General features: G+C 41.9%; 1 protein-coding gene across 1 annotated transcript in view; it reads right to left on the reverse strand.

Moving 5' to 3' along the window:
* PPP4R2 (protein phosphatase 4 regulatory subunit 2) overlaps positions 1 to 2,996 on the reverse strand; it is a 155,290-nt gene extending 152,294 nt beyond the window's left edge. Inside the window, exon 1 of the mRNA XM_057554046.1 lies at positions 2,674 to 2,996. Coding sequence (XP_057410029.1) covers positions 2,674 to 2,948 — 275 coding nt within the window. The 5' untranslated portion in view covers positions 2,949 to 2,996. The remainder of the gene's footprint in view (positions 1 to 2,673) is intronic.
* Between the last annotated feature and the right edge of the window lie 19,273 nt (positions 2,997 to 22,269).

The following is a 22,269-nucleotide window of genomic DNA, read 5'->3' on the forward strand; positions in this document are numbered from 1 at the left end:
CAGACCTTACCTCCTGGCTTTATATTTATAGAAAGGAGAGCCCACCACAGGACAGACTGCATACAAATGACTAGTTATAAAATTGTAGGTCTGCCTGCTAACTAGGCAAGTCCCTGGAAACTTCTCCGAAATGAAAACAAGATGTGGAAGGAGAGTGCCATGCTTGCTGTGCTGACGTGGCAGGATTTCACTTACACCAGGACCCTGGGGGGGGAGCAGTGCAGCCTGGCCTGAGGATGGTCAGCAGGTGGTGGACTGGGTCCCACCTAACTCCACACTTTCTGCCGACTACTCCCCAGGCTCGAGGTACGAGATCACGTACGTAGCCTTCGTCTCTTCTGGATTCTAGCCACGTAAAGAGATTAAAGCACTCATTTTCTGAAAACATGAGACTTTCTTTTCCCTCCCTAAAATGAAATTCCTCCTAAACCACAAAAATTTAACCCAGGCAGGATTAGGAAAGCAACAAAGGCATCCATGCAGAGATCTTTCCTCTTGCTCCCTTACTGCTCTGTCACTATTTCTGTCCAGGTAGCAAACGAAACATTAATAAGTCCCTGAAAATGTCAACTTCGCCAGAGGACGCTAGACTTTCATGTTTATGCATTCGAGCCTGAGACTTCCTGTGGCTTTTTTGTTTTTTCCTCTTTCCTGAGTTTGAAAATTTTGTTCTTTATTCTTATGGTGTTGCCCATGATTTCCATGATAATCTAAGAGATAACGTTTAGAAGAAAAATGGCTTCAGGAGGTACTGTTGCTCATGGAAATAGTCCTTCCCGAAAACAACCATTTGGATTCTGTTCATGATCTCTTCCGAGTCAGAGCCAATTTGTTCAGACAGAGACAAGAAGATGCTGCCCCAATGTTCCCAACACCTTGAAGGATGAAGACAGTTCCAAAAATCTACGACGTTTCTTCAGAAAAATTTCAGGAAAATTATGAATGCAGGCAAGCCTAGTGTATGACATCTGCATTAGTACGAAAGGGCTCAACCTGTACCAAGACTGCTGGGATCTGTATCCTCATGGAACCTTGGACAAATTGCTAAACCTTGTGTAATATTTTCCTCATCTGTAAAATGGAGATAATATTAGTGCTTAATCGGTGCTTACTTCACAGAGCAGGGTCTCAAAGTTTGGTGTGCATCAGAAACAAGGGGAGGGCTTGTTAAAACACATACTACTGAACTCAACCTCTTGATTTTTGATTTCGTGGGCCTGGGTGGAGGAGGGGAGGGGTGAGACTCAGCATTTCCAATAAAGCCCCAGGTAACTCTGGTGCTGCTGGTTCATAGAGAACTCCAAGAGAACCACTATCACAGGGTTATGGTGCAGATGGCGTAGTTAATGAACGTAACCTAAGTGTTAATAATGACTATTTTAATGTACTGTGGTTAACACTATGCCTCGTAAAAAGTTAGCTGTGATCAATGGTGTCCATTCTAATTATCTTCCAAGTTGTCCCATCAACTTACAAATCATAGCAACTTTGCAGTTAAACCGTAATAGAATCCATTACAAGAAACCTCAGTACATAGGAGGGAAAACCCTATTAACTTCCTAACAGAAATATCCTTATTTTAAAGAGTGAATACATTCATAAGAGATTGTAAATGGTTCTAAATAGACTTAAAAGCAATTCTATACACCACTGGGGTTTTTTCCCCTAAAACTTGTCCATACTCATCTGTACATCTCTTACCAGGCAGAAGAGAAACAAAAGCTGACACAGCTACTTACTGAGGTTTCCTGACTTTTCTCTCACTTACAGTAAAAACGCCAAACCAAATTTAGTCATTACGGTGAAAAAGAAGTCTTCCACTCGTTTCGAGTAATTAAGGAGCCCAGCAAATGTGGACGTTGCAACTGGCAGTTAGAAACATCAACAGTCTCCAAAGGGTAGAGGAAACAGAGGGCTACAAGACAAGGGGATTGTTAAAAAGCTCTCCACAACAAAGGAAATGAACGCAAATCCCTAACCTGCGGGCGTTCCAGCAACCCTAAGGCCAAAGATGAAAAGCTGTGGCGGGTTAAGCTCTGCGCAGATAAAGAGGATATCAGACAGAATGTCGAAGGCTAAGATGTTTTCCTTGCAGGGCTCTGACCACACATGAGTCTGAAAAAGAAGGAGGAACAGGGAAAGCCCCACGCTTCCAAGGAGAACACTTCTTAGTACACTCAGGTCGAGCGCCTCTTCTAAGCACAGGCGGAGATTCGCGGTTCAATGAGAGGCAGCCAGTACTTAGGAAACATCTAACTTTTCCAACTCAATCAGATCTAAGTTTTTGGTAGAAATTCTCCAGTGAAACATGAGAGTTAGATAAAGCATTCTTGCATCGTGATGGCTTTTGAGAAATTCGACAAAGGGCGCATGTTTGCAAGAATGCAAAAAAAAAAAAAAAAAGCCTTTGCCCTGACAGTTAAAAATGTACCATGCAGACCACTTTCCCTGACATTTCTCTCTCCAAAAGGTACGTGATGACCAGCACTGCGCTGTTACCAGGACTCCACGAAGACGGTTTTTCATTTCTAGCGGGGAAAGAAAGAAAAGTGGGCAGCCCGTGGGTGAACTTGGAGTTTGTCCCTCCAGCCCACAGCCTCCCTTGGACGGGACACGGGTGGAAGGAGGGAGACACGGGTCCGCGGATGGGATTCTGGGGCTGCCACGACTCACCTCGCCAACTTCTTCAGGCTCGCGGCGCCCCGACGGCTGCCTCGGGGGCGCGGACGCGGAGGCCGGCGCCGGCGAGCGCTCTGGCCGGCCCCCGGGAGGGCACCCGGGCCCGGAAGGCGCGCGGGGGCCGGCGCGGGGCGGCGCGGCGGGGCGGACGCGGGGCGAGCGAGCGGCGCGGGGGCTGCGGCGCGGCGGGCGCGCAGGGACAGCCCCGCGAGCAGGAGCGCGGCCAGCGCGAGCAGGAGCAGCGCCGCCGCCTTGTTGCGGAGCTTCATGGTGTGGCGCGGCGGCGGCGGCGGCGGCGGCGGCGGCCCCTGGGCAGCGCGGCCCCTCTGCGCATCGCGGCGCGCCGGGCGGCGGCGGCGGCGGCGGCGGCGGCGGCGGGGCGAGGGCAGCGGCGCGCGACGGCCGCCTCCTCAGCCACCCGCCGGGGACTGGGGTCCGAGCGGCTGACGGACGAGCCGGCGCGCGACGGAGGAGGAAGAAGGGGAGGGAGGGGGAGGCGTGAGCCGGCCCGAGGAGGGGCAGCCCGCGCCTACCGTACTGTGTGGAGTAGCCGCCCGTCCGTCCGCGCACCCGCCAGCCGCCAGGCGCTCCGTCTTCAGGTAGGGCAGCCTACAAACCTCTCACCTCCTCATTCATCCATTCATTCACTCATTCATTCATTCATTCGTTCATTCATTCATTGTCTCCCACTCCGTTCCATTCCCTCGTTTACTTCCTCAATTCCGTCACTCATTCACTTACTCTCCCATTCCATCTTCTCTTCATCGGATTCTCTCATTATTCCATGCATTTGCCCCATCGTTTATTTTTACCCATCTATCCACGCACTCGTGCACCTATCCATACATTCAATCAGGCAGGAACATCTCTGTCCCGTTTTCGCAATGCAGGGCCTGGCACTTGGTGGGTACCTGTAGGATAACCACTCCAGATCCACATTGTCTAAACAAGTTACTGAGTGAATTCTAGAGTCTGGGTTTGAAATCTGACTCTGCCGCTCATCATCTAGGCTAGGTGATCATGAGCAAGTGGCACAACTTTCTTGAGCCTTAATTTCCTTATGTGCAAACTGGGATTGTATTGCTGCCCTCCGCAGAGCCGTTGTGTGGACATTACATTAAACAAAGCATTCGAAGAAACTTGCACAGTGCCTGGCTCACAATTGGTGCCCAATACAAGCTCTGTGATAATTAGTACAATAAAACAGAGCTTGTCATATATACATAAATGCACATTTTTTCTTTCTGACATAGATTTGATATAGAGTAATATTCACAACCTAGTGTAGAAATGAATTCTTCTGAGACTTTAACAGCCCCAATCACCAGATCAAGTTTCCAGAGTTTCCCAACTCTTCTTCCAGGGCATCGCCAATCATAAATGGGAAGCGTGAGGGCACCTCCTCTTATTATTCACCATGAACTGACAGCCAGCATTCTATTAACTCTCTTTTCTGCTTGGCCACAGGACAAGGAACAGCAGTTATGACAATGTCTCTGAGATTCTACAGGATTCCATGTTGCCTTATAAATCGTCTAAAATTCAGGTATATTCCGAATGGTTCTCATATTAGCATTACATTTTAATTCTTTGAGATCCCATTGTATTTAAAGTTCTAGGAATGAGAATATTTAAACACCTGGAACCTCTGGCCAAGTAGGCACCTAAGAGATGGCAGGATGCAGGCTCAAGGTGTGCACAGCAGATGTTGCAGGTGAACGAGCACAAAAAAATCCATCGATTTCCACTGAGGGTGAGGTATCGTCCCGCTAGGATGCATTTGGAATTGTGGGAAGGATGTTTTGGGTTGTCACAATAACTGGCAAGTTCTACTGGCACATACTAGACCTCCCACAATGCTCAGGACACTCCAGCAGCACAAAGAATTGTCCTGGGCCAACTGCCAACAAGGGGGCACTGTGGAGAAACACTGGGCTAGGCTAAAGCCTGGTGTTCAGGCCTTCCAAGTTTAGAAATGGCCACTATTATGTTAGTATGTGGCCCAGTGAAGCAAGAATTCCCAAACTCTGTCTTGCCACTTCCTCTGTTCCTCAAGGAGACACGTGCAATAAGAATAAAATAAGGCAAAGTAACACTTGGCTGACAGCTAAGGTTTTGGCCTCAAACACCAAAGTAGAACTTGGAACAACTAGGTTTGACCAAACAGAGGGCTCTGTTTTCTTTAACTTTGCTGAAACAAAGGAAAGGCCTGATTTATCTCCTTCCCCTGAGTCCAAATTCATGTTTTGGTTACCATTCTGATATCTAACATCATGGAAAAAAGATTCCAGATACCATATCTATGAGTCATCCCATTTGTCACTTGGATGTCAAATATACCAAATGCTTGTGTATTTGTCCCCCTACCCCAGAAATCTGTTTCTCCCCTTGTCTAGATACTCAGTTGCTCAAGCCAGAAATTAGGTGGGAACCATCCTTGGTTTCTCTGTTTCCTCTCACCTCCTGTATTAGTTATCTGTTGTTGCATAACAAACTACCCCAAGTGTGGTGGCTTAACATAATACACATACAACCTCATGGTTTCTGTGGGTCAAGAATCCAGCACAGTTTAGCTGGGTCCTCTGCTTCACAGGCTCTCAAAAGGCTGTAATCAAAGTGTTGGCCCGGGGGTGGTGGTCTCATCTGAAGGCTCAACTGGGGAAGGATCTGCTCCCAAGCTCACTCACATGGTTGTCAGAAGGGTTTCAGGTCATTGGACTGAGGGTTTCTGGTCCTTGCTGGCTCTTGGTCAGAGGCTGCCCTCAGTGCCTTGCCAGGTGGCTCTCTCTATCAGAGTAAGTACATCAGAAGAGCCAGAGAGAGAATGCCATCAAGACAGAGGTAACAGTTTTTTATTATCTATTTTTGGAAGTGACATCCCATCACTATGCCATCTTCTCCTTGTTGGAAGCAAGGCATTAAATTCATTCTGCACTCAGGTGGAGAGGATTACACAAGGGCCTGAATACCAGGATTACTGGGAGCTGTTTTAGAAGCCTGCTTCCCTCACCTCCCATATCCAAAGAGTCAGCAAGTTCTGTTGACTCTGCCTCCAAGACATAATCGGCATCTCTCCACTTCTCTCCTGAATTGTCAATAGTGTTTGCTTGACAAGATCAAACCTTGCCCAATTCCTAATGGCCTTGTTCCCATAGTATTTCACATAAGTTAGTCCCACTCCATCCCCCATGACTCTGAATTATATAAGTGGCTCTTCTATGGCCTAGAAACTTTCTAATTGATCTCCTTGCTTTTTCCCATGGCTTCTTCCAATCCTTAAACCAGAATAATCTTTTAAAAACATAAACTGAATCCTATTTCTCCTTTGCTTACAACTCTTCAGGGATGGCAACAAATTTTTAGATATAATACCCAAGGCACAATCCATGAAAGAAATGATTGATAAGCTGAATTTTATTATAATTAAAAACTTCTGTTCTGTGAAAGACAAAAGTCAAGAGATTCGGAAGACAAGCTACAGACTGGAAGAAAATATTGGCAAAAGACACATCTGACAAAAGACTGTTATGCAAAACATGCAAAGAACTCTTAAAACTTAACAATAAGAAAACAAAGAACCTGATTTAAAAATGGGCCAAAGACCTTAATAGATGCTTCACCACAGGTGAAGAAACACGCCCTGATTGTCACGGTGTGGAAAAGTACTCGGCAACCTGAGAGATTATTCAGGTGATATACAGATGGCCAGTAAGCGAATGAAAAGATGCTCCACATTCTTTCACCAGGGTGGTTCAGTGACTAACGCTCCGCGCTCCCAATGCAGGGGGCCCGGGTTTGATTCCTGGTCAGGGAACTAGATCCCATATCCCGCAACTAAGAGTTTGCATGCTGCAACTAGAAAAAGATCTTGCATGCCTCAGCTAAAGACCCTGCATGCCGCAGTGAAGATCCCATGTGGCACAACTAAGACCTGGCACAGCCAAGTAAATAAATAAATATTAAAAAACAAAACCAAAAAACAAACAGTGAGATACCACTACACACCTGTCAGAATGGCCCAAATCTTGTACCCTGACACCACCAAATGCTGACGAGGATGGGGACCAACAGGGACTCTCATGCATTGCTGGTGGGAATGCAAAATGGTACAGACAGTTTGGCGGTTTCTTACACAATGAAACACACCCTTAACCATACAACCAGCAGTCACACTCCTTGGTATTTATTCAAAGTAGCTGAAAACTTATATCTATACAATAGCCTGCACTTCAGTGCAGGTTATTACTAATTAGTTATTAGTAATTTGTAATAGCAGCTTTAATAGTAATTGTGAAAACTTGGAGGCAACCAAGGTGTCCCTCAGCAGGTGATGGATCAATAAACTATAGTGCATCCACACAGCTGGATGTGGACTTTGGGTGATAATGATGTGTCAATTCATATTCTTCAATTGAACGAATGTACCCCTCTGGTGCTGAGGTGTTGATGGTGGAGGAGGCTGTGTATAAGAGGAGACAGTACGTGTATTGGAATTCTCTGTAGTTTCCCTTCAATTTTGCAGTGAACCTAAAAAAATTGCTCTTAAAAAAAAAATCTATTCTTTTAAAAAGCAGGTATGGGATTTTTCACTCAAGTACTCTGACTCTACTGTCTGTGTTGTTAACCATGCCCCCCAGAGTATAATGTATATATGTTGCTTGAGCAAAGAGAAGGCTGTGAAATGACCTCTACAAGAAGGTAGCCAATAAATACCACAGTGGGCAGGACAGGAGGTTTGGGGTTATGTCTGTATCAGTTAGAAGGAACGGAAGAGAATATCTGACTAACTGTGGCTTAATCTATGGCTTTTCCAACTTTAATGGGTGGACAAATTATCTGGAGGTCTTGTTAAAATGTAGATATCAAGGTAGTGTGTCTGAGCCATGGCCTGAGAGTCTGCATTTCTAATAAGCTGTTAAACATTGCTTCTGCTGCTAGTGGTGATCCAACATTTTAAGTAGCAAGGACTTGAATAATAAAGACATCTTTATCTTACATAGTAAGAAATCCAGAACAGATGGAGGACAGGGGTGGAAGGAAATGTTTCCACTGGATACCTACTGTGAACATTTTTGTGTTTGTCTTTTGGTGAGCATATGAATGCATGTGTGTCGGATATATACTAGGATGGAAATTGTTGTGCTACAAAGTAGGCATAAGCTTACCTTTAGTGGATGCTACCCAACAGTTTTCCCACGTGATTTTATCAACTTACCCACCTACCAGTAATGCATGAGAGTCATGGTTGCTAAACATCTTTGCCAACATTTTGTTTGTTTGTTTTGTTTCATTTTAACCACTCTGGTGGGTGTGTAGTGGTATTGTAGTTTTAATTTGTATTTCCCTGAGGACTAATGAAGTTAAGCATCTTTTCATGTATGTATTGGCCAATTAGACTCTTAGTTTATGTCTTTTATGAAATATCTGCTCCAGTCTTTTGCTCATTTTTCTGTTGAGTTGCCTTTGATTGATTTGTAGGATTCTCCAGAATCTGCATAAAGAACCCTTATCAATAAATATAGTTTCATTTTTAAACGTAAATCTTTGATTAACTTGGCATTTATCCTGGGTGAGTATGGGCCCAACTTTTTTTTTTTTTTCAGATGGTTGTCTCAACAGCAGTACTGCACAGTCCATCTTTCCCCCATCAATTTGAGATGTCGCCTTGGTCATGTGCTGCATTCCTAGGTGTATTTTGAGATATTTCTGGGTTTTCTATTCCATTCTGCTTGTCTGTCTCCCGTGTGAGAGTGCAATTTTACATACTTAGCATTAAAACATGCTTATATATCAATCAGGATGAGTCCTATTGTTTTAGAGCTTCCCAGGCTATTTTTATTTGTTTTTCCATATGAACTCAGAACTAGTTTGTCTCATTTTAAAATTAAAAGAACAACTTTATTGGCATTAAGACAAATTTTTTTTTTTTTTTTTAAAGTTTTTTTTTTTTTTTTTTTACTTGATTTTATTTATTTATTTATTTATTTTTGGCTGTGTTGGGTCTTCGGTTCGTGCGAGGGCTTTCTCCAGTTGCGGCAAGCGGGGGCCACTCTTCATCGCGGTGCGGGGACCGCTCTTCATCGCGGTGCGCGGGCCTTTCTCTATCGCGGCCCCCCGCCGTCGCGGGGCACAGGCTCCAGACGCGCAGGCTCAGCAATTGTGGCTCACGGGCCCAGCTGCTCCGTGGCATGTGGGATCTTCCCAGACCAGGGCTCGAACCCGTGTCCCCTGCATTAGCAGGCAGATTCTCAACCACTGCGCCACCAGGGAAGCCCAAGACAAATTTTTAAATTAACTTACAACAAATTAACATCTGCACAATCTTGTTTTTCCAATCGAGAGTGATTAAATGTCCCTTATTGGTTCAAATCTTATTTGGTATCCTTCAAAGATGCATAAACTTTTGATAAGCATAACTGAGCGGGTGGGAAAATGAGGAAAATCTCTGAGGCCAAGAAACTACAAGAAAGTAAGAAACCTGAGAGATTATTCAGCACTGTAGTCAAATTTTTCTTTGGACAGGAAATAAAACCTAGAGCCCAACCAAGCAAGGTATGAGGTTGGAGTGGGAACACTTGAATAAACTGGGTCCCCCAAAGAGTGACACTCTGACTATAACAGTCACAGACTATATAAAGCATCACTCAGCTGAGCAATACCATCTTATCAGGCCCATCCCTAGAATTCTCAGGGTCTGGGGCAAGAGTAAAAATGGAGACCCACCATTATAGCACAGGGAACTCTGCTCAGTATTCTGTAATAACCTATATGGGAAAAGAATTTGAAAAAGAATAGATACATGTATATGTACAACTGAATCACTTTGCTGTACACCTGAAACTAACACAACATTGTTAATTGACTATACTCCAATATAAAATAAAAATTAAAAAAAAAATGGAGACCCACCTACCATACGCTTAACTATTTACAAGTTATAAGTCAAACTAACCACTGTCAAATGACATATGTTCTATGCTCCTGCATGGCAAATATGTTTTGATAACAACCTTGAAGTCCAGGAGGAGCTTTAAGATTTCTACATGTATGCCTGGGGATGATAGAGAGCAAGTACTCAGCCCCAGCCTTGAGCTCCTCCCCTCCTCCCTCCACCCTGGCCCATGCATGGGCACCCCTGTCCATATGTCTAAGCTTTGTCCACGCCACTGCAAACAGCTGCCCTTTGGCCACGCTCAGGTCCAAGGGTGTGTACACTAGGGGCCTTTCGCCCTCAGAAGGACCACTCAGGAAGGAGGCCTGCACCAACCCTGGAGATGGGCTCAGGAGCATTTAGATAAGGAATCACAGAGTCTTGGCTATCCAGAGTGTGTTCTAGAAGGAGGAGGGCCCAGGGCTCTGGATGGGCACTGCCTGGCAAGGGCCAGAGTGGGTCTCAATAAAACATGGGGCCTAGCAGGAGCCACTCTACCTGTGGTTTGAGGACAATAAACGTCCTTGCGCTGATGAGGGGATTTCTCAGCGGAAACTGGAACGGACTGTACAGCTATGACATAGGACTTTGGATGTCTCCGTAGATGGTAGTATGGAGAGATGACCATGACTGAGGATCACACAGGACTGGGCATTCCTGCACGTGTCTGTGTAACAGAAATGACTCCAAGCATCAGATGCCCTCTCAGACCCACCCCACTCTACTCAGTTCCATGATGTTTGCAAAACTTCCTAGAAATAAAATGGCACCTTGGGGTGAATTAGGGAGGAAGAGAAAAACCTTAACCCCTTGAATTTACCCCAAAGAGATTAAAGAAAAGCTCTGAAGTGACTGAGTTTACCATAAATTGACAGGCACACTGCTGCTAGAGAGAGAAATTAAATTCAGATATGGAAAAATCAAAGTTACATTTTTTGGTACCTGAGTTGAAAGTTCATACCTAACACGGATTGTATTGGTGCTTTGTAGGTACACTAGGGTTTTAAGATCCATCTACTTTTTTTTTTTTTAATTAATTAATTAATTTATTTATGGCTGTGTTGGGTCTTCGTTTCTGTGCGAGGGCTCCTCTAGTTGTGGCAAGCAGTGGGCCACTCTTCATCATGGTGCGCGGGCCTCTCACTATCGCGGCCTCTCTTGTTGCGGAGCACAAGCTCCAGACGCGCAGGCTCAGTAGTTGTGGCTCACAGGCCTAGTAGCTCCGCGGCATGTGGGATCTTCCCAGACCAGGGCTCGAACCTGTGTCCCCTGCAATGGCAGGCGGATTCTCAACCACTGCGCCACCAGGGAAGCCCAGATCCATCTACTTTTGAGAACAGCCTGACTCACAGTTCATGACCATCTCATCACAGGGACAGGAGAAAGAGTGCAGAACTCCCATCTGAATAGAACGTGGTGGTCATGTGGGGGGAGTAGAAGATGATAGACAAAGAGGGACAAGAGGGGGCTATTGATACATGGATTCCTAATAAGTAACCCCAAGGTCTCTTCAACCAGGAGTTCTCTTGGTGAACTCAGAAAACAATTTTGCTATTAAAATGTGTGAATTTTATCTAAATTTCCAGGATACACATATTAACTAAAATTAGACCTCTGAGGATTTTTTGTTGGGGAACTGCACAAAAAGAAACAAGATAACATTGAAGGAAGACTAATGCTGCTATGTATTATCATGCTCTAGTCAGCTCTGATTACAGCAGGATGTTATTGGCACTTAAGTCACTTGATGAAATAGAGTAGAAACCTAAGAAATGATTCTGGATAATATCCATCTGTGCTGTGAATTAAAGAATGCTTTTTAAGTCAGTGTGGAAGGATGACTTTGGGGTAAACAAATGCCAAAATACCATCAGGAAGAAATAAAAAGTTGAATATAAACAATAAACCATAAAAGAGCTGAAAGAACACAGAAGTAAATAGTTTTATGAATTTAGTTTGGAGACAGCTTTTGTGAGCATAGCCAAAGTCATTGTTGTTTATAATGGCCAGCAAATTGGATGTAACTGAATTACCTAATCATTGAGATCAGATAAATTGTGGTACCTCAATTCAATACAATGTAATTCACATAGAAAGGTTATTCATGACAACATTAATTTAAAAATAAGCTATCAAGGGACTTCCCTGGCTGTCCAGTGGTTAGGACTTCACCTTCTAATGCAGGGGGTACAGGTTTGATCCCTGTTTGGGGAGCTAAGATCCCACATGCCTTGAGGCCAACAAACCAAAACATAAAGCAATATTGTAACAAATTCAATAAAAGACTTTAAAAATGGTCCACATCAAAAAAAAATCTTAAAAAAAATAAGCTATCAAAAAGGTAATTACAGTTTAGTCTTATTATAAGAAAAATCTATGTATTTAGCAAAAAAGTGTAGAACATTAATAGTCTGGTTAATGGTGAATTTATATTCTTCTTTATGTTTTTCTGTATTTTTTTATTTAAATAAGCAATCGCCACAAAACTCCCAAAACTTCTGTGAGACTTCTCTATACTAAGCAGTCCTTACTACTTTTAAAAATTAGTGGAAGCAGCTTTATTCACGATAGCCAAAAAGTGGAACCAAGCCAAATGTCCACTAACTGGTTCATGGATAAACAAATATGGCATATCCATACAATGGAATACTATTCAGCAACAAAAGGAAATTAACTACTGATTCACATTACAGCGTGGATGAACCTCAAAAACATTATGCTATGTGAAGGAAGCCAGACACAAAGGACCACTTATTGTATGGTCCAATTTACCTGAAATGTCCAGAAAGGCAAATCTATAGAGAAAAAAATGTAAATTATATGTGACCTGCAACTCAAAGCAGGAAGAAAGATTAATTGTAAATGCAGAGGGATTTTGTTGGGAGGGATGGGAATATTCTGGAACTAGATTAAAGTGATGATTGCACAACTCAGTAGAAAAAATCGCTGACCAGTACACTTAAAACAGAGTGAATTTTATTAAATGTAATTTATGCCTCAATAAAGTTTTTTTAAAAACTTAATGGAGAATTTGGTGAAAATTCAGAGCCTAAAAGGTTTAGAGGTTTTGTTTTGGTTTGGTTTTAACATGGAAGGAGAGGATGAGGAAAGAATGATTAGAGACTTTACAACTACAAAGGAAAGAATCTGGCATTAAACACTACAGGATCTGTCCAGATATTTACCAGATATTAAGGATGGATATACCATGGTGTTTGGTTTTTTAAAAAATTAATTAATTAATTTGTTTGTTTGTTTGTTTGTTTATGTCTGCATTGGGTCTTCCGTTGCTGCATGCAGGCTTTCTCTAGTTGCGGTGAGCGGGGGCTACTCTTTGTTGTGGAGTAGGGGCTCTAGGCGCACGGGCTTCAGTAGTTGTGACATGCGAGCTCCATAGTTGTGGCGCACGGGCTCTAGAGCGCAGGCTCAGAAGTTGTGGCGCACAGGCTTAGTTGCTCCGCGGCATGTGGGATCTTCCCAGACCAGGGCTCGAGGCCATATCCCCTGCACTGGCAGGTGGATTCTTAACCACTGCACCGCCATGGAAATCCACCATGGTATTTTTGATGCCAGGAGAGAAAGCTTATCTAGATTTAGGCACAGAATCATGATTCTATTTCCTTAGCCAACTGTGGGCTCCTGGAGAAAAGAAACCAAGTCTTAGCCTTATTAACTTTTGCTACCAACTTGCTATGTGATCTTCCCCCAATCACTTCATTTCTCTGAGTTTCAATTTCTTTATCTTAAAAAAAAAAAGTGGATTGTACTAGATGGTTTTTATAGTCCTGTTCAGCTGCAAAATTACCTTCCTTGGCGTTCACCACCCTTATCAATTTGCCCCAACCTGTTTTCCAATCCTAATGCTTGTTGCTTCAGTTTTTGTATCCTCCACATCAGATAAGGTGACCTGGTTCCACCCCATTTATCTGTAATTTTTCTCCCGGGAGCCTTTGCTCAGGCCCCAGACTTACCAGAAATGAGAGTTTTCTAATTGTTCCAACCCCCATGCATTTCTCTATTTCTGGATCTCTCTGACTGAATTTCTACACTGTATTGTCTTTCATTGCTATTCCATTTATACATTGCTGCATTGCAAACCTCCCCCAGACCTACCAATGTGAAACAACAATCATTTTCTTAGGCTGACAATTTTGCGAGTTAGAAAGTAGGGCAAGCACAGCGGGGATGGCTTGTCTCTCTTCTGATGTAACTGGGGCCTCAGCTGGGGTGGCTCAGATCCTAGAGGTGGGTGGGATGGAGCCATAAGCCTAGAGCTGTGTTTCTGGCTGACAGTGAGATTCCTCTGTTCTTCTTCATGTGACATCTGCTGAGGCTTGAAAGTCCAAGGTGACTTCTTCACTCTTGGGAATGGTGCCTGGGCTGGGATGGCGGAGGCAGCTAGGGCCGGCCACACAACTTCTCCGTGTGGCAGTTTGGGCTTCTCTACAGCCTGGTGGTCTCAGGAGTAGCTGGATTTCTTGCACTGTGGCTGGCTTCCTTCAGAGCATGCATTTCAATAGTGCAGTTGGAAGTGGCAAGGTTTTTTTATGACCTGGCTCTCAGAAGTCATGCAGGGTCACCTCTGCTGCATTCTGTTGGCTCCACAGGGCCAACCCAGATTCACTGTGCAAAGGGACCACACAAGGGTGTGATTACCGGGAGTAGTGGCTCATTGTGGGATGACACAGCTTTGGAAATAAGCTACCACAACTGCTAATCCTTCTGTGTTTTATTTTCATAGCTAAAGTCTAAATTATTTGAAGTTAGAGATCATTTCTTTCATCTTGTATTATCTCCTCTCTCTCCTCTTCCCAGATCATCAAGAACAGAAACATGTGTTTTATAGATGTTGGACTAGAGGCGGGATAAGCTCAGGGGTCCCAATCCTGGCTGTGCAACTTATAAGCCATGAGACCCGGGCAGTCATTCAACCTCTTTAAGTCCAAGTTTCCTCATCTATAAAATGAGGGTGCTGGTGATATAACGGCTGTTTCCTCCTAGAGCTGAAATAATGACATTGTTTGCAAATCACTTGGAAAAATGGCTCCTATGTAATAAGTGACCAATAAATACCAGCTATTATTGTTGATTAAATTTATACCATAAATTTATAATAACTTGGGGACAGTATTGCCCAGAGGAAAAGGAAAGAACCCAAGCACTATTTTCCAGGGTGAAAAAAAATTCCATAAACTATGATAATGAAGGCAGCAGGCTCTGTCCAATTGGTTGGAGACGTCTGATGCCGTGAAGACGTTAAGTTTAAATTTTCTTATTTCTTCATGTCTCATATAAAGAAAGAAGACATCTAATTGGCTACAAATTATGACTTAAAAAATCACAATAAAAAGGTTGTTAAATACTGAGATGACCAAGAAAAGCAAGTGTAAATAAACAAAACCCATAAGGAAAAAATATTGATTTGAAACGAAGAAAATGTCAAGGTAGGAGAAGAAGTGTAAATAAATTGAGGGATGAATGAACACTTAGAAACTATGCAAAAACCAGAGTGCAGAATGGAGCAAAGCCAAGGGAGAAGATTAGGAGAGGATTCAAGGCTAGGTCTTCATTATGTACCATTGACAATGACATAATTACTACCTACATTTCAAATACTATGGCCTCTAGTTGAAAGGATTTATTCTTATTTAGGAAAAAAGTGACTAATGTGAACTATTCTGGGAAAATAATATAAAATAATCCAGTTATTCTATTTCAGTTTTACAGAGAAGTACTTACAATGAGTTTACAATACACATAACCAACAGAAATTGTTTCAAATTGCACAGGGACCTATTTTTCTCCTCCTTAGAGCTCATAGTTTTGCTTAGTATTTTCTCCAAAAGGCTGGTTTTCTTCTGCGTGGCTGCAATAATCAAAAGGCATTCAGGAAGAAAGAGAGTCTTGGCAACAGTTTTTTTTAAATATAGGAAAAATCATGGCTTCAAGACCCCTTGGTGAAGAAATGCCAGGAAATGACACTGCAGAAAAATCAAGAAGTAGGCTGTTGAGTTAATTTTAGGAATTTTGATATTGAAAGCAAGGTGGGCATTCCACTCTATTTGGAAGAGTGGACCTGTAGCACAGACGGCATCTTAGATTGGGGCTCCTGGAAACAGACTCTAAGGAGGACCATTGAGTGAAGGTGGTTTTAGGAGGGATGCCTTGGGAGATATACCTGTAAAGAGAAAGTGACACTGGACAGAGGCCCACAGTGCCATTGCAACCAAGGCCTCTGCCAATCCTGCAGGGAGCTTTGGAGCCGGGATGGCTTTCAGAGTTGTCCCATCTGAGGCAGTGAGCCGGACCTTTGTATCCTGCATTAGCCTTTTGGAGGTGGGTAACTTTGGACAAGGCAGTTTTCTGCGGTCAAGGGCAATGCCCTGTGAGGGACACGGCTGTGAGCCATCAGCAGCCTATACTCCCAGCATCCAAGGGTGAGTCAGCTCTTCTTATTGTTTTCTAGTCATGCACAGAATTTCTTTTATTATATATTGATTAATTACATACAGTAAGGTGCCCAATCTTAAATATGTGTGTGGCTCTATGAATTTTACGTAGTATATATCCACATAATTCCCACCCAAATCAAGATATAGAGTAAATATTTCTCACCCAGCAGGCTTCCTCATGCCTCTTCCCAGTCAATAACCATCCCCACAAAAGTAATCATTATTCTCACATCTATAACCATAGATTGTTTTGCCTGTTTCTGAACTTCATGTAAATGGAAATGTCTAGTATGAACTCTTTTGAATCTGGTCTTTTTTTTCCTGACATATAAATGTTCTTTAATAACTCTTTTATCTGAGCGATTTTATTACTTAGAAAGGCAGAGGGTATCTGTTTTTTGGATTTAAAATTTTTTTTTCACTATTTTTAAAAAATTGAAGTATTGTTGATTTACAATGTTGTGTTAGTTTCAGGTGTATAGCAAAGTGATTCAAATATATACATATATTTGAACATATAGATATATTTATATATACGCTTTTTTCAGATTCTTTTCTATTATAGGTTATTGCAAGATATTGAATATAGTTCCCTGTGCTATACAGTAGGTCCTTGTTTTTTATCTGTTTTATACATAATAGTGTGTATCTGTTAATTCCAAACTCCTAATTTATCCCCCCCACTTTCCTCTTTGTTAACCCTAAGTTTGTTTTCTATGTGAGTCTATTTCTGTTTTGTCAATAAGTTCATTTGTATCAGTTTTTTAGATTTCACGTATAAGTGATGTCGTGTATGTGTCTTTGTCTGACTTGCTTCACTTAGTATGATAATCTCTAGGTCCATTCATGTTGCTGCAAATGGCATTATTTCATTCTTTTTTATGGCTCAGTCATATTCCATTGTATATATACCACATCGTCTTTTGGATCTGGTCTTTTTGACTTAACTTGCCTATGCGATTCATGCATGTTGTGTATAGCTTTAGTCCATTCTTTCTTACTTCCGTTTAGCAATATTGAGTGAATATACCACAATTTGTCTATTCTACTCTTGATGGGCATTTGAATTGTATCCAGTTTGGGCTGTTATGAATAATGCATCTATGAGCATTCCTGTACATGTCTCTTAATGGACGATTACCACTCATTTCTGTTATGTATCAAAGAGAGGAATTGTAGGGTACTAGGGCATACATATGTTTGGCTTTAGTAGATACTGCCAAATAATTTTTTAAGGTGGTTGTACCGATTTACAATCCCACCACAATCTTTGATGCCAAAAGAGCTGGGTAGAAAGTATTTGTGTGTGACAGACTAAAAACATGTTCACTATGAATTAAGGAAAAGATTAGTTATGTTAAGGATAACAGGATTATAAGAACTTTTAAAAAAGTAACATAAAAACTTGTGTCATGTATTCTCCATAGATATTGTAGATACTTTTCTCCAGTAGTTTTGAGGGACTGTAAGGAGTGTTAAGGGGTTCCTCAAGATGTGCACATAGGTCAGGTACCTTCAACCTATTCCCTAGAATCAGAACCTGAGACAAAGATTCGGATGCATGGGATTTATTGTGGGGTGTTATCAGGGGAAACCTGCAAGGGAGGAAGTGAAGGACAGGGAAAGGGGAAGCGCTGAGCAAAGATGTGGGCAGGGAAAATCTACCCTTGGCCCTATCCCTTAAGGAACTCTGGAGCATAAGCCACACCGGAGTCATCTGCCCTTTAAGGCAGTCTTCTGTACCCCATACCGGTCCTCACAGTTGTGGTGGTAATTACTTCCAGGAGCCTCCCATCAATCTAGGGCAGTCATTCTCAACTGTGGACAATTTTGTCTCCTAAGAGACGTTTGGCAAAGTCTGGAGGTATTTGTGGTTCTCACCATAGCAGGGCTGGTGTTGGAATTGAGAAGTAAGAGGCCAGGGATGCTGCTAAACATCTCACAATGCACAGGTGGGTCCCCCACGGCAAAGAATTATCTGGCTCCAGATACCTGAGGTGGAGAAACCCTGGACTAGAGAAAGTCTTTGGAGAAGAGGTCATCCCCAATGTTTGCAGCCAGTGACAGATGGGCTCCCCGGTTCCATAAAGAACATCTGGGCAGGGCATCAAAACGGTACCTTCTGTAGATGTCTTTTCGATATACAACATTGAACAATGAAGGAAGTTCATGGGACTTCCCAGGAGGTCCAGTGGTTGGGACTCCAGGCTCCCACTTCAGAGGGTGCGGGTTCGATCCCTTGTGGGGGAACAAAGATCACGCAATGCTGCACAGGGCGACCAAAAAAAAAAAACCAACAACAATGAAGGAAGTTCAAAATGCAGTTTGGTTAGCATTCCCCTGTGATCTGCATTTCATCTAATGGGATGGGACTAGCATCTTGAAATATATGTTGCTAAGCCCTTAGCTACACACTGCACAAAAATGTCCGAAACAAAACAAAACAAAAATACCCTGGGATCAGCTGTAACTGTTTTAGATTTTCTTCAGAACTTTACTGAGTTTGTATACAATTGGAATCAGGCTAAATCCTACCAGAAATACCCATGACTGTGCTATATTATTGCTAACACTGTGCCCTTTTAACAACTGTAATTTGAATGGGCTGACGGATTGGTGCAAGGATCAAAAGTAGTTGTGCTTAACTATAAAGGGGTTTTAAAAACTTTGGAAACATCACCAGTGTTAGATTCATGGTCTGCTCTGTCTGCATCCTGTTGGGACCATCCCTTAATCCTCTTTTACAATCCAGTATTTATCTGTAAGTTATCCATGAATTCATCCAAGCCCTCTTAGAGTTAGTTTATAACTCAGAATTGCAAAACTTAGGATATCTAGTCCCATTGTATATAAAAGGATAGTTGTTTTTCAAACTTCAAAATGTGCTATCTAGTTTGTATTCCAACTTTTGTATTTTTATTCTAGTTTTGTGATCTGTGCTTATGATTTTACTATTGGTTTCATTTTTTTCCTCTCTCAAAATGAATCATCACCTTGTTCACTTCTTAAGAATTAACACTACTAACAGTGATAAATAAGAAGGGTATAATTATGCTATAATATTCTTGACAAAAAAGTAGTCAAATTGAAATATTATAATGCTAAGTTAGGTGGAAAAAGTGAAAAGAAGAGTATGATACCATTTTTGTTTAAAATCGTTCTGTACTTTTTATGAATAGAAAGATACTTTTTATGAATTTTATGAATAGACTGAGTCTGAAAAGATGTATTCTAAAAAAATAACAGTGGTTAAGGTGTAGTTTGCAGGTTCTATGTAAGAGCCCACCATCTCCCCAAAATGGCTCAGAGAATGAACTAGAGTTATAAACAGCTTATTCAGGAAGCTATTTCCAACATAGGTTAAAAGTACGTTCTTTAAGATAACATTGTCTTACTTGCCTAAATGCCTGCCACCTTCTGGAAGCTAGGAGCACTTCATTAAAAGACTCCTAATAGTAGCACTTTGTAATAGGGTTGAAACTGGAATTGTTTATGGAAAAATTTTTTTAAAATTTGACATTTAATCTTGAGGCTTGTGAATCACAATCAAGTTTGTTAGACCAGAAGAGGGGCTAATCTAATATAATTGGAGATGGCAGGTTATATGCTTGTCCTCAATAAATTGGCCACAGAAAAAACTATTTTTAAAGTAGTGAAAGGCCATCCAAAAGTAAGACTTAAGAAAATGGAAAAACAAACAAAAATAAATAAATACAGCAACTTCAAATGCTCAAAAATGATGAAAATTTTCATTCTTGTTTGTTTTCCCTCTAAAGCAGAGTTAAAATGAAACGTTGAAATGATTTGTTTATTTTCAAGCAATGTCTATATCTAGAAACAGGAACTCAACTGGATCTTTGAATCGATATTGATATGCCTAAAAAAGTACCCAAGAAAAATAATAAAATAATGTTGCAGATTTACATTTATAGTGTGATAATGTACCCATGCACATACAGATATAAAGTAACAGGGTACCTAGAAATATGTACATAGAAATATAAAAAGCTCTGCAAGAGTGGCTAGAGGGATTACTCTTGGGGAAGCAGAAGAAAAGACCAAAGTTGGACAGCAGTCAAGGGAACTTTATCTGTGGTATTCTGTTTTTTAAAAAAGAGAATGAGCTTCTAACTTGTGTAATTTACCACTAATTAGAAATCCAAGTAAACAAATCCCTGTTATATATATATCAGTATTTTATGATATAGCAAATGCAATATATATTTCATATAAATAAATAAATAACAGCAGCAATGTACCATATAGTCTTTCTGTGTTGCAATCTTGTGTGTGTGTGTGTGTGTGTTGCCAAACAAAGTGTAAAACATCCAGGAAATGCATAGCTCTCCTTTGTAAAGTGCTTTCAAACAGACTTTCCTCATGCATAGCTTTTAATAATTTAAAAATATTAATGCTTGTGACCTCCAGGAATGAGGTCCCATGGTAAATGTAAAGATTCTTTTTAGAGAAGCTGATTTGGAATGATCCAGCCAAAGGTCTATCTCAAGGGACCTTTTGAGAGCTTTACTATTTCCAAGTTGGTATCAATTCATTTTCCTTATTGAGTGCCTATTATTTATAAGGCCCAATATGTTCTAGAGCAGCGAGACTTGTGCTTCCGATGGGAAAAAAGTTGGGTATGTGGTGATATTAAAGGGAGGCAGCTCTATAGTATTTTAGAGCTTGGGCTCAGTAATCAGACTCACCTGGGTTTCAATTTCCATCGCACCACTCACTAGCTGTGTAATCCTGTGCAAACCATGGGGATATATAAAGCCAAGTTCATGGAGCTGTCAGAATGGGGAAATGAGATCATTATAAAGCATACGGTGCAGTGCTGGCACACAGTGAGTATTCAGTCAATTCAGTTAACTCCTCTGCCCCCCAAGGAATGGATGAATGTGTAAAGAGTGGTCTTTAAACTGTTTTACACGTAACCTCTTTGTCTTTATCAAAACTCCTAGATTTAAGCGGAATGATTTTTATTTTGAATTTTTTTATTTTATTTACTCCTGTTAATATGCTTTAATGAGTCTTAATTAATTTTCAAGACTCATAAAAAATTGGAGGTTGAAAAGGCTTTTGAGGTTATCTGGTCCACGGTCCCCAGAGATGACTTTCACCCATCTTCCACTGATACTTAAACCCAGGAAATAAAAACATTTCCTGGACTATTCTAGTTACTGGTGGAATAACAGGAAATAAAATGAGAGGGAAGGAAGGCCAAGGGAATATGCATGGGAGGAGGGAGACTAGTGAGAGAGGCATTGGGAGAGTATGACCAGCATAGAGTAAAGAGGGGAAATACAAGGAAGAGAAGGAAAAAAGACAGAAAAGAGGACCTCGATTAAGTGTAAGGAGAAAAGTGAGAAAATGAAAGAGGGGAAAGTACAGAGGCATTGCAATTCGTCAATTACAGGCACTAACTGTTTAAGAGTCAGACGTTCTGGGTTTTGGTAATTGTGAAATGCATGATTATAAGACATATTGCTTAATCTCTGTGAGTCGTGTTCTTCGGAGTTCGTGGTATAGATTAAACGAGTTAAGTGGGATGGACGCTCTCTAAACGAGAAAATTCTTTTAAAATAGGAACTAGGAAGAGGAGAGAAAGTGGCAGAAAAAGATACAGGGAGAGGGACGTGTAGGGGGAGAAGGAGGAGATAGAAATCGGTAGAGAAAGACGGAGAGGGAGAGGGAGAAAGGGGAATTGTTGACAAAGCAGGTGAGAACTAAGGAAAACCACAGTAACGATGCTTCTGTGGCTACTGCGGTGACGGCTCCAACACACCGAACACTGACAGCTTGCCAGGTATGTTGTTAGAGCTTTACATGCATAATTTCATGCTGTACTCACATCATCTCTACGACTCTATGTTCTAGCCTCATTTTATAGAAGAGGTATCTGAAGTACAGAGAGGTTTTGTAACTTTCCCAAGGTCTTACAGCTGCGAATTGGAGAGAAGGGATTCAAACGCGGGTCTCTCTGCCTGCAAAGCCAATGTTCAAATCATCTCTAAGAACCTCCAAAGAGGCTTGGTGGGTCTAAGGCGGACTCTAGCCCAGGTTCTTCCAAGTTATGCCCTGGGTTCAATTTCTGCGCCCAAAGGCTCATTCACTGTGTTCTTTCTCCACCTCCCCACTAACAGCGTCCCGTCTCCACGGAGATCGCCGTGGGGCGGGACTTCCTTTCTCACGCACGAGCATTTC

Source organism: Balaenoptera acutorostrata, chromosome 10 (genome assembly GCF_949987535.1).
Source record: "Balaenoptera acutorostrata chromosome 10, mBalAcu1.1, whole genome shotgun sequence".
In the NCBI taxonomy this organism is placed as follows: Eukaryota; Metazoa; Chordata; class Mammalia; order Artiodactyla; family Balaenopteridae; genus Balaenoptera; species Balaenoptera acutorostrata.